The 13,737-nt window shown below is 40.7% G+C and overlaps 1 protein-coding gene across 1 annotated transcript in view; it reads left to right on the forward strand.

Annotated features, from left to right (window-relative positions):
* Positions 1–13,737, forward strand: part of LOC148036969 (uncharacterized) — a 55,112-nt gene that overhangs the window by 24,854 nt on the left and 16,521 nt on the right. Inside the window, exons 4-8 of the mRNA XM_087675923.1 lie at positions 12,235–12,361; positions 12,481–12,575; positions 12,699–12,822; positions 13,327–13,407; positions 13,516–13,614. Of these exons, the coding sequence (XP_087532049.1) occupies positions 12,235–12,361; positions 12,481–12,575; positions 12,699–12,822; positions 13,327–13,407; positions 13,516–13,614 (526 nt within the window). The remainder of the gene's footprint in view (positions 1–12,234; positions 12,362–12,480; positions 12,576–12,698; positions 12,823–13,326; positions 13,408–13,515; positions 13,615–13,737) is intronic.

Here is a 13,737-nt window from a genome sequence, read left to right on the forward strand (position 1 = left end):
GCTGAGACATGGGAAATGGAGCACAATGGCAACAAATCATTCCAAAAGAATGATAAGAAGAGAGTAGCTGATGATGAGAAGTATTCAGCCCCAAATGAAGGACAACAAAAACAGCAGCAAAAGCAGCCATCAAATCAAAAGAAGATGAAGCCCTATGCACCTCCTAATGCTCCTCAATTTCGCTCCAATCTATATCCACAAGCAAAGCAACTTTCCGAAGAAGAAAAGCAGCGCTTCATGAAAGAAGGGAAGTGCTTTAAATGTGGACAAACAGGCCACATAGCGAAGCAATGTCCAAACAAAGGACAAAGCAAGGTTTCTGACAACAAGCCTAAGTCGCCAGTGAAAATCAATGCTATCAGTGATGTAGTTGCAAACAAAACTCACACTCCAGAGATGCGCAAATTATTAAAAGCTTAGGGACAGTTGCAAGGTAAGCAAGCACTATTCTTGGTAGATCTTGGGGCGAATGAAAATGTCATTTCCTTGCAATTAGCTAAAGAGCTTGGATTAAAGAATGAAGAGATGGATACTTCGGCAGAAGTTTGCTAAGCTTTAAATGCCGATGAAAGTGACACAGTGAAGACTGTGATACCCTACATTGGCAAGCTCAGTTTCAAATTCAAGGCTACAGGGACGAAGATACTTTTTGTATCAGAGACCTTGATAGTTGCGATGTGATTCTTGGCATGCCTTGGAATCATAGAGTAGATTCAACCATCTTCTCTCAGAAAAAGAAGGTAGAACTCACCAACAAAGGCAAGAAGTACAAGATCCAAGCTGGAGTTTCTGGAGACACCATACCTATGGTAAGCCATATGCAAGTCTCTAGAGCAATTAAGGATCGTGTTCAATATTGTTTGCTTTATGTCACTGATGTAAAAGATAATATGAATGCTGAAAACCAAGAGTGACTTCAGCTCTTGAAAAAGTATAAAGATTGTTTTTCGGAAGATCTTTCTTATCAGCTTCCCCCAGAAAGGCCAGAAGACCATCATATTGATATTATTCCGGGTAGTTCTCCTCCTAATATAGCACCATATTGTGTGAGCCGTCCTCAACAAGAAAAAATCAGAAAGCAAGTCGAAGACCTACTCAACCGTGGGCTAATTAGGCCAAGTAGCTCACCATTTTGTTCATCGGTTCTTCTTGTTCAAAAGAAAGATGGCACATTCAGGATGTGCATTGATTATCGAGTCCTCAACAAAATCACTGTGAAGAATCGGTTTCCTATTCCTAGAATTGACGACATTTTGGATCGTCTAGGAGGCTCAAAGGTTTTCAGCCGCATTGATCTAAAGAGTGGCTATCATCAAATTAGGGTAATACCACAAGATGTACACAAAACTGCTTTCCGCACTTCATACGGTCTTTATGAATTCTTGGTGGTTCCTTTCGGATTAACCAATGTACTAGCCACCTTTAATCGAATGATGGAGCGCACTTTTAGAGAGCATCGACAATATGTCGATACTTTCTTTGATGATATTCTTGTCTTTAGCAAGAATGAAGAGGAGCATCATCAGCACTTGGAGATTGTTCTACAATTACTTCAACAAAATCAACTCTTGGTAAATGGTAAAAAGAGTGAATTTTTCATGCATAAAATAAATTACCTTGGGCATGTTATCTCTTGTGAAGGGATTCAGATGGATCATGAAAAGATCAAGATAATCCAAGAATAGCCTCATCTTCATGATGTACATGAGGTGCGATCGTTTCTTGGCTTATGCTCTTATTACCGCCGCTTCATCAAGCATTTTGCACAAATGGCTTCTCCACTTCATGACCTTACAAAGAAGAAGACCTCTTTTCAATGGAAGGAAAAAGAGAAGGCAGCCTTCACAAGGCTGAAAATAGCTCTTACTTCTGGACCTGTTCTTATCATTCCAGATTTGGTAAAACCATTTGTGGTGGAAGCAGATGCTTGCGGTGATTGTATTGGTGCAGTGCTAAATCAAGAAGGCTATGCCGTAGCCTTTGAAAGCCGCCGTCTAAATGATGTGGAGAAAAGGTATGACATTTATAAAAAGGAGCTCTTTAGCAGTGGTTCATGCTTTGAAGATATGGAAACATTAGCTTTTAGGCAATGAATTCCTTATTAAAACTGATCATCAGAGCTTGAAGTATTTCAAGACTCAAAAGCATTTGCAGGAGAAACATGCAAGATGGGAAAATTTCTTGTCTATGTTTCATTTTCAAATTATGTACACTCCAAGGAAACAAAATGTAGTTGCTGATGCACTTTCTAGAGTGCCTTGCATTGCAACTATTACAGTTGCTCATCATGAAGACTTTCAAACGATGAAGAATACTTATAATGAAGATACGATATTGCAGCAATTTGGTCAAATTTACAGCAAGCAGGTTCTCATCTTGATTATTTCATCAAAGACGGTTACCTTCCCATAAACAATCGCCTTTGTGTCACTCTTCCTGTTCGACAAAAAGTGCTTAAAGAAAGTCATGAACCCCCTTATGCAGGGCATAGAGGGAGGACAACCACTCTAAGTGCAATTGAACACTACTTTTATTGGCCAACATTACGAAGAGATACACATAACTTCATTGAGGCTTGTCTAGTATGCCAAAAATCCAAGTATTTTAGGCAGAAGACTCTAGGATTGTTGCAACCTCTTCCAGTACCCAAAGATCCATGGGAATCTATCACAATGGATTTCATCTCAGGTATTTCAAGAACACCTCAAGGTCATGATATGATTTGGGTCATAATTGATCGATTCAGCAAGCAATCACATTTTATTCCATGTCATAAAACATTGAAATCCGCACAAGCTGCAAGACTTTTCATTCAACATATCTTCAGATTACATGGTATGCCTTTTGAGATCATTTCAGATAGAGACTCCAAATTCACAAGTAACTTTTGGCGTGCTTTATTTGAGAATTTGGGAACCACTTTAAAGTTCTCCTCAGCTTTTCATCCTCAAACTGACGGCCAAACAGAGGTGATGAATCTCACTCTTTTGGATATGTTGAAAGCTTATGTTAGTGAACATAAGTCACAATGGGAGAAATATCTTCCATTATTGGAGTTTGCTTACAACAATACAGTGCACTCATCCACAGGGAAAGCTCCAAATGAAATAGTACAGGGTAAAGTGATTCCTCCTCCAATTATTCGCACTAAAGATAAGATTTTTGTTGCTGATGAGTTTGCTTCAGATTTAAAAACAGCAATGGATCAAGTTCGAGCCACTATCAAAGTTGCCCAAGAGCGACAAAAGAAGCAAGCAGATAAACGAAGAAGACCTTTGGCTTTTGAAAAAGGTCAATATGTCTTGCTAAAGTTTGATAAAAGCAGGCTCAAACAAGGTTCCGGTCAAAATTCATCTTTTCCAAAGCTCTCCAGTAGATACTTTGGACCCTTCAAAGTGATTGAGAAAATAAATGAAGTTTCTTATCGACTTGAGTTTCCTGCTCATTGGAAAATACACAATGCTTTTCATGTAAGTTTGCTAAAACCTTACATAGCACCAGAACCAAAGGAACCTATTACTGAAGATCCCCCAGAAGTTGAAGAAACAGAGAAACTCTTGGAACCTGAACAAATTTTGTTTCACAAGGATCGAACCACGAGAAGTGGCCTTGTGACACGAAAATTCTTACTAAAATTCAAGAATCTATCCACAACAGATGCATAGTGGGTAGATGAAAAATTCATGAAGGATTACCCATACATTCTTCAGCCATATCAAGAAGATTTTCAGCTGAGGACAGCTGAATAAAAGCCAGAGGGCTGTCACAACTCTATAGAAACAGAATTTGTATCCTTTTTCATTAATTTGTCTATATAATGATTTATTAAATTTGTTTCCTTTGCATTAATTATTAGATATAAAGAAAAGTGCATTGGAGCTGGCCACTGATGAGTGGTCACAGGTTATGGTGGACCCACGCGGTGGGTTAGAGAAAAGATAGATCACACTTCCACCTATATGGCCCGATTGGGCGCCTGTGACCAGAACTCGCGCAGATCAGGGTTAGACTCGCACACAGAAAGGATTGATACCTTGAAGTGTGGGCTAGATCCGCCAGAACAGACAGTTACAATCAACAAGATGGCATGATCTTGAAATGCTTGTACAAAGTACATGTGTGGGCTGAAAGCTTGAAATGCACATTTCTTTGCATAGGAAAGTCACATGAAGATTCTGATACTGTTTTTGTGATGTACACGGAAAAAGCTTTCATATGATACCCATATTGGGGGGTCCCTAAATTTTAAGAGCTTCGAATTAGCCTGAAAATGCTAGTCCTAAAAAATAGGGGTGTCATTCTAAAAATAGTAAATTTTGTACTCTGACTATGCTTACTAAATTTGGTTGTTTCTATTCTTGATAGTATTCAGCCCAAAAAGGAAGGCCATAGAGAAGAGACGAGTGTCAAGACACTTGTCACACAAGTTTCCAAGTGTCCCACCACTTGTCACATCTCATGACATGTGGCTGGGACACGTGTCTTGTGCTACTCCACTTTCCCCTTTTGTACTAGCTCTTCCCTTCCCTATAAATAAGAGCTCGTTTTTCTTCATTCAGCATCATTTTTCTTTGCTGTAAACTCATATACAGCACCCATAGATAGCCAGAAACTGGCCCCATCCATCCCCATCATCATCCCCCACTTCTCCATTATCAAATTCCTCCATATTCCCTCTTCTATCACTGCTGTTTTACAGGACAACAATCCTGTAAATTCATTACATCACCTCCTTCTCGAGCTCTTTCTTCCATTTTAGCAACAAGAAGTAAGCCCTATCCATGTACTGTTGATCAACGATGGAGAAAGGCTGTTTTCCCCTCTTTCTTCTCTCGTACTGTAAAGAAATCAGTTCTTATCATTGCATAATAGATAATGCATATGTGTTTGTACATCTTTGCATGATCTTGTGAGAGTGAGAATTACTTCTCGTCACTCTCAGGTTGATTGTAACTGAGCTCTTCCCTAAGGGACTTGGGTTGAGCAAAAATACATTCCTTCGGGGGGGCCGGGGGGTTTTGCTCATCTTCAACCCTCAATCTTGTCTCCATTACTTTTACATTTTCATGGCTGAAATTTTGTGAGTAATTTTCATTTTCAGCTTTAAGTGTTCATTCTCTTTTATATTAAGTCTTGAAAACAAGCGAATTTCATAATTGTTAAGCATACTACGTTGTTCGGGGCGTTTACACTATATGTTTCCATTGCGCGTCCCTTCTGGGAGAACCTACCTATCACGCTGTTGTGCTATTGGAGGGGGAAGTTGCTACAGGGGAAGGGAGCAACTGGAGGGGGGGGGGGGTGTCGATAGTGAAGGGGGCAGCAGACTGTTAAAAAAAAAAAAAAGGTGGAAGTGACGGGTAGGGGGCGGGGTCCGAAGATCTCAGCATTTGGACCCTTGGAGGCTGAGAAATTGCAAATTTCTTTGCTATAAAACCTTATTTATAGCAGAAATTAGGATTTACTAGCAGCCTTGGGAAGCGTACAAAAAATTGGAAGCTCCAAGACTTGGATTCAACAAGGTTGAAGGTGAATTTTAGCTGAATTCAGGTGGAGGACTAGCCAGCCATTGAATTTGGGGCATTTCCATCGTCTATGAAGTGGGTGAAGGCCAATTGAGTACTTGAAAGGGGCAAAATAGATTGAAGACTTGCTGGTCACTTTGGATAGCAAGGGGAATTGAAATACCGAAAGGGATTAGGAAAATCCCATTGTAAGTCAACTTTTTCTTCAATAAAGCTAAAGAAATACCAAAAGGGGCGCCAATTTTGGGGCCAATCAAGTGTGCATTGTCCAAGATCAGTAGGTAAATTTGTATTTTCAGATTTGTATTTATTGTTTACTGCTGTAATTAAGTTGTAATCAGGGATTTACCACCCTATCCGAGGAGGAAGGTTGGTGTCAGTCTTTGGGTGCTCGAAAGGACTTAGTGTGCATCGGTTGCGGATTATTGCCTTGAGCATAATACTCCGATAGCCGATGTTGAACGATCTCTGTGGCCTAGAAAGGAGAGGTGGCATAGGAAGTGCCAAGTGGAGATGCATATACTCTGGGGGGGGTGGGAAACAAAGGACGAAGTTGGCAATCTTCGGTGGAATGACTGTTCGTGCTGCAGTAGTAGCACCCAATAGAAGGGCAATCTGTCGATGGATACGCCATGGCATCGGGGTGGCAAACTGGAGAAGGGAGGGTGGGAGGGAGAAAAAGGATATCTCCCAATGTGCAGTTGAAATGATAGAGAAATCAAATGTTGATGCCGAACCCGCCATTGGTCTTTGTCTTCTCAGATGAGAGGAGGATCTTTGTGGCTCTCCGAGAGAAGAGGAGAGAAGAAACTCTGATGAATGGAATGATGAAGATCTAAATCATGGAGTGAATGTGATGCAAGGGAACAAGGGTGCCGTAGCACAAGGAAGATGATGAAGACAACCATGAACCACAAACTGTAATGTCGTCTTGAAGGGGTGTGAGGGCAGCGTGGAAAGGTTGGAGAGAAGAGGTGATGGACTGAATGAATTAGCTGGAAGGAATGAATGAGAGAGTGGCCTATAAGTTAGTCAGTCTAGGGTGGTGCCCCTTTTTGGGGCTGCAAACCCTAAGCGCAAAACGCAGAAACGCAAATTGCGGGTGAAGGGTTTCTCAACAGGGCTTGGTAGGCCCTCCTTCCACATTCTGGTGTAGGTGATATGGTCATCCCTCTCGACTCTCAAGTGCCAGAGAGGGGGAGAGAGATTGGTGAGGTGGGGCAGGTGAGTCTCATCTATATAGGTATATAGGTGCAAGGTTTTAGAGAGGGACTTCCTTGATGCATTGACTGAAGTCTGGCATGTTTTAAAATCTTGGAGCTAGAATTGACTTTCAGGTCCATGATGGGTTGTTACTTGACACGAGTTGGATTGGCTCCTAGTTCGAGCTCACATGAGGGAACACTTTGGCGGTCTTGGCCAAAGGTGGGGAATCTATGTTCACATATACTTAGAGGCATTTTTGATAAGATGCTCATGTATGCTACTACGAGGCATTGATGTGACAGACATATAGAGGTGCTATAATTTTTCTCTATTTTTAGGTTCTGGTATGATCAACATTGATATTAGGTTCTCTTTGAGGCACCTAAGGCACCTTGGTGGTGGCTTGATCATCCATTGCTTGGGTATCCTTAGTCCTATTCCAGTGATCTTTGTTATATAGACTATGATGAGTCATTATCATTGTATCATTGTATTGTAGCAGATCATCCATGATTTGAGAAAGGGTGTTAGCAGTCTAGTCAGCTCATTAGTGAATCTGGCCTATGCCAAGTATTATTGAGTTTATTAGGTATTTTTTGGTGGTCACTAGTGCGATTATTTTGGCATTTTATATTGACTTGATACCATTTATGGCATTCTTTTGGCCTATCTATTCAGGTTCCTCCTTCACACTCATGGACCTATGTAGACAAAATCATTGGGTGGATGTTATTATTTTGTCACCTTCATTGATGACTTTACTCGCTTTTGTTGGGTCTATTCATTGGTGAAAAAGTCAGAAGCGTATGATGCATTCTTGGCTTTTATTGCACTCATGGAAAATCACTCTAGCTATCGAATTAAGACTCTTCATTTGGACCGAGGGGGGGAATACATGTCTTCTTTGCTGAATAATGTTTTAAAGCAAACGGACATTGCACATCAGTATACTATTGCATACACTCCACAACAGAATGGGGTTGTAGAAAGGAAGAATCGGTCACTCATGGAGATGGCTAGATGTATGTTTGCTGAATAATGTTTTAAAGCAAACAGACATTGCACATCAGTATACTATTGCATACACTCCACAACAGAATGGGGTTGTAGAAAGGAAGAATCGGTCACTCATGGAGATGGCCAGATGTATGTTGAAAGCTAAAAACTTGCCACATGGTTTTCGGATGGAAGCAGTTATGTGTGCTTGTCATGTTTTGAATAGGTGCCCTACTAAGGCATTGAAAAATGTCACGCCTTTTGAGGCTTGGAACAACTGTAAACCTTCAATTGGTCACTTTCATACTTTTGGGTGTCTTTGCATATGCTTTGCATTCTGGGTGTTGTGAAAAAGGAGATGGCAGCTATTAGCTCAACACACACTGTAGACAGTAGAGAGAGTCAGAGTGTAGACACAGCTCGACACACAATTAGATTCAAAAGTGTGTAATTCAAGTACAAAGTACAACCCTTAGACCTTCGGGTTGTGTAAGTGCCTTAAGGTGAGTCAAACCTAACATTGTGTAGCAGGCGTGAGTGTGCAAACTGCCAAAGCATGGTGAGATCTCCTCCCATATGCATCCAACAAAAAAAGGCATTTATACAAAGTGCCTCACAAGCGAAGAGCATATTCAAGTTCTGTGTCTCTTACAATGCACTTGTTATTCTCAAAGTTGACCTGAAAACCTTGTTTATTGAATGCTGTAATAGACGAGATTTTTTGTAATCCTAGGCTCAAACAATACATTCAAAAGCATAGAGTTTGATCCATTCGCAAAAATATTCAGCATTGAACCAATGCGATACATCATAGCTAGGGCACATGTAACTCTCTCCCTTCTAGGGGTTGAATGCATAGATGTAAATAGACTCTTCTATTTAGTGATGTGCTTGGATGCCTCACTGTCAAAGTACCATGTATGTTGCATTTCAGCATCATTAAATGCAATTAAGCATAGAACTGTCATAACTACATGTCAAAAAATACATAGTCCTCCTCAACAAAGTTAGATGCAGCATTGCCATTTGAAGATTGAGTGGTGAATGTCTCTTAGACAGCCAAACGAGAGTCCTTTTACTTCTTCTTGCCCAATCTTTTTTTGCATTCTTCGATGTAATGACTAGGCTTTTTATAGTAGTGGCGTTTTCTTTTCTTCTTGCCTTTATCTGCATCATGGACAGCCTTACTAGATGGTTAACCTACATCAGCCATTGGCTGATTTCTTACTGGCTTCTTTGCTTTCCCTTTGCCTTTGTATTTGGAAAGCATGGTTACATCACCTAAACACATAGCAACATTATTCCTAGTCAGTTCCTCCTACTGCAACAAGAGGCTTGTTAACTCCACGAATGTAAGGGGTCGCTATGCCCCCCCCTCAAAGACAAATTTAGTGAAGTGTGAAATCCAAGTAAGACTCTGGAAGAGAGTTTATGGTGATGTTTATCATCTCATCATCTATTAGCACTCATCAATATTCAACAATTGCGCTCTCAAATCTTGAATGTAGGTGAGGTGATTTGTCATAGCATCACCCTCATCCATATGTTCATTAGCCAATTCTCTTCTCAAGTAAGAGATTTTGGCTTCATTGCATGCTATAAACATTTGGTTCAAGATATCCCAAGCTGCCTTTGAGGTCTTGCATGACCGGATATGAGGGATAATTGCCCTCTTCATTGAAAGAGCAATCAAAGATAAAGCGTGTGCATCCTTGGAATCCCATTTCTTCTATTCTTGCGTAGGAGGAACATGGGCAGCAGCAAAGGCAGCTTGCTGTCCTGTAGGCCCTCTTTGAGGCATCTAAGGTGCAAACCCTCCTGGTTGGGCTGAATCGCTAGTAACAAGATCCCAAAGAACCTTTGCAACAAGCAGATTGCACACTATAAAACTCCACAAGGGGTAGTGGGTGCCATCCAATTGCGCATTGTCATATAGTATCATCGCCTAAGTGAAGATGCAGAGGCTCTAAACAGAGAAGATCCTGTTGTTGAAATTACAAAATTTCAGCCTGCTGTTTGCTGCAGAAAACAAGGCTTTGATGACTTAGATGAGGAGTCTATTCATGCTCCCTCTGTTAGGCATCATGAACATCGTGAAGATCGGAGGTTAGACCCCGGTTATGAACGGGGACCATTGCCTAATAGGTATCAAAGATTAGAGCCCTTTCTTCAATGGAGATAGACTAGTGTGCTCTTCCATCCAAGATGCAGTTTGGCGTCAGAGGATGCTAGTAGATATTCGTTATGAGGGACCTACTCATCGGTGTGACAACCAAAGTGCTCTTGCCATTGCGACAAATTGAGTGTTTTCTACTTGCATGAAACACATTGAGGTTTAGTATTACCATGTTCACGAGGGTATTTTTGATAGAAATATGGAGCTGGTATACTATCCTACAAAGGAGAATGCTGCAGACATCTTCACAAAGTCCCTTCCCTTGTATTTGCTGCTTCATCAATTGCTCTGTCTAAGCTTTGCAGCCATTCCCAAGATTAGTGAGGGGCTGTTAATGTGCATGCATTTCTGCCCTTGTTAGAGTTTGATAGGGACATTAGGAGCTTTGAATGGCTCTTCCATTATGGATTTTTAGCCCAGTTTATTTCCTGCACTGCAGTTGTCATTTCCAGCATTTTAGGTGCACTTTATGAGGGCACCAGCACATGTGGCAGCTGTCGGGCTGGTGGGCACATTTTTATGCAGTTGGCACCAACTTGGCCAGATAATGATGCATATGTCTATTTATAGGCAGCTGCCCAGCTTTGGGTTCATCATCCTTATCATTGCTCTGTTCTTCTTTGTCATGATCTCCTCATTGCATGCTCACTCCTCTCGCCTTGCCGTGGTCTGGCACCCTCGTTAATGTATGTTCATCCTTCCTTCTCTCTCTCTCTCTCTCTCTCTCTGGCATGCATGCATAACCGTCTTGCCAAAGGGGTCCCCATGAACCAACTAGGAGCAAAGCCAGCTTGAAGTTGATGAGCACTGCCATCATTGACCTGAAGGCACACCAACTCCTGTGAAGAAAAGTTTTGTGCTTCCTTAGAAGCGGCTATTTGTGAAGAAGAGATACCGACTAATGAAATAGACCATTGTACAGATCCCTCAATGAAGACCATATATATGCTAACAGTAACCTTGTTGGCATTTGGGTTTTTCAACTTATATTCTAGGGTATGCTAATCACTACTTACCCCTCTCAATCTTTGCATATGCACAAAGGCATCTCATCTGAGGACCCTGAAATGAGCAACATGCAGTTTATGACCAAATAGGCTTCGAATGGTGTCATACTTGGAACAATCACAGTCAGAGAATGGTTATGTATATGTATGGCATTCTAGCCCAGAGCATCTGAGGTAGCCCCCAATGCTCAACTATAAAGCAGGCCATCTCTAATGTGGCAATCTTCTGCTGCTGCACCACATACTTCTCTGATTGTGTGCTGGCATTGGCTTATTCTACGAGAGCTTGTGATGCCCATGTAAGTAGAGTCTAAACCTTGTAAGTAGTTCCTCTCTCTAGTATACTTCACTTGCAGAAGCTCTAAATTGCATGTGATTTGAACTTCATGTAGTAAGCCTGAATATTCATAGAGAAGCTATCAACAATCAACACGAGGTGCATTGCTGAATGATGGAGTGCACATGGGCCTCAAATCCATGTGGAAAAGTTAAAGAGTAGTAGTAATTCTAAAAGTAAATTTTTTCGGATAAGGCACTCTGTGCCACTTGCTTTGTATGCTACCAATACCTTTTTTGTCCTGGTGTTGCTCCACTAGTTTATCCACTTATGGCACATTGACGGACCTCAACTGTCCTACCATTTGACGAAAACATATTGCTCAGTTCTTTCACAGAGACAGTTAGCTGTATGCAGTTTACATAGTGTGCATTCTACACAAATGAGTTTGGTGTGAGTTCCTGTTTCAGTTTCTTTATGCTTGATAATACTCTGGGTTCATCTCTGCATGGTTTTTCTGTACTGCTGATAGCTTGTAATCCAAATGAACTATTACAAGTCTTGATTGTTATTGTGAATGACTCATCATGGAACCCTTGCTGGTGGTCAAGCTCCATATGGGCTGATCCATGCTTTTTCATGTTGTTTTCAAAGCACATCTATGTCTTACATTTTCTGATATCAAGATGTTTCACATAAGTAATGTCACATGTCACTTTCCACGACTTGCAATAATGGTACAGGGTCAATATTTTATAAAGTCTTAGTTACAACTGGTTCTATTTGATTATTTTGTGGTCAAAATACTCTCTATTTTATAACTGGCTGATCTGTGGATACAATGAGGCTATACTTGAATGACAATAATAGAACACTGGCTTATTGGGGAAGAAACTGTTTGATAACATATTGCAGGAAGTCGTAGGTGAATGGAAGTAAGAGAGTAGTTAAAAGGTTCTCAAAGAATGTTGCAAGGCAGGAGGTTCAAGGTGTGGTAGTAAATCCAGTGGTAATACTGACTAATTTATGCCTTTTTCTTAACTTCAGTGGATGTCGAGCAGATGGTAATGAAGCAGCAGTTGTACTTCTACCTTTGAACATCACGGTGTTTACACTTGATTTTTCTGGTTCGGGTCTCTCTGATGGGGAATATGTGAGCTTGGGATGGAATGAGGTCTGCAATAGTTCCTCAGTTTTATTCATCTCTTGCTTGAAATCTATTGAAAAGAGGAAATTTGGAGTCCTGTATGAATTTCAATGATAGTTTTTCTGTTATATTTTTGTAATATATAGAGAGAAGATTTAAAGGTGGTGGTTTCATACCTGAGATCGTTGAAGCAAACATCATATATCGGTCTTTGGGGTCGATCCATGGGGGCAGTTACCAGGTGTGAGTCCTTACCGGTTCCAGCTTCTGTTGTTACTTTCTTAATCTTGTGCTGTGAGAGAGAGATGTTTTAAAGACCTCTGCAAATGTTTCATGTTTTCCTGCTTGGGGTACTTTCATGCAGCCTGTTATATGGTGCTGAGGATCCTTCAATCGCAGGCATGGTTCTTGATAGCCCGTTTTCCAATCTTTTTGACTTAATGATGGAGCTAGTTGATGTTTACAAGATTCGTCTTCCAAAGTTCACTGTGAGTTGCTACTTGATGCCCTATGTTCATTCACACGTGATTCAATGCATGTCTCAATCTCTATGTAGACCAAGCTAGACAGGGACTGACATATACTGTGCACACCTTCCTCTGCTCTGCATGTAGCCTTGTGTGGGGAAGGGAAGCTGACTAGAGTTAGAGAAAAAAGTGCAGATATTATATGTCCTTGTTTCCTAGGATATTAAATAAACTGGGTAAGAAATAAATCAGACGAGACGTATGCTGGATATGAATGAAATCGAGGCATGACATTGATTAGATGTCATTAACAGGGGGGTAAAATAACCAGCAGATGGATCTGGTATCATGCTGCTGCTTGATCATTCAGAAAACATACATGGTGACAGGCTGCATGTCTTTCGGAAAGGAAACTGCAGAATCTCAACCATTGTTACTGTTTGATTACTGCAGCTTTGAATGGCAATACAGTTGCTGTGAAACTATCTGTGAGCAATAATGTAATTCAGGAGTGATATTTGGCAGATAAGGGTGGCATTGCAAATCATGCGCCGGATAATTCAAAAGCGGGCCCAGTTTGATATAATGGACTTGAACATCACCCAGGTGACGGATCTATTTTTCTATAGTCATAGTCAGGTATCTTAGATTTAGCAATTGGGCTGCAGCATTTCTTCTGCCTTAGTGCTCTTACATAGCTAAAGCTTTTTGCAGCTTGCGTCAAAAACATTTATACCAGCACTATTTGGGCATGCTAGTGAAGACATATTTATACCTCCACATCATTCTGATCTAATCCATCAAGAATATGCTGTATGTCTTTTATAACTGTCCTCACTTTGGTTTATTTTTAGCAGGCTATTTTTTGTTTCTTTCTTCTGATAAAGATAATTAAAGATTAGAGAAGCATTGCTAACTTGTCTTTATTGAAAATTG

This window comes from Lygodium microphyllum, chromosome 4 (genome assembly GCF_053477565.2).
Source record: "Lygodium microphyllum isolate KBCC chromosome 4, Lygodium_microphyllum_v1.1.10, whole genome shotgun sequence".
In the NCBI taxonomy this organism is placed as follows: domain Eukaryota; kingdom Viridiplantae; phylum Streptophyta; class Polypodiopsida; order Schizaeales; family Lygodiaceae; genus Lygodium; species Lygodium microphyllum.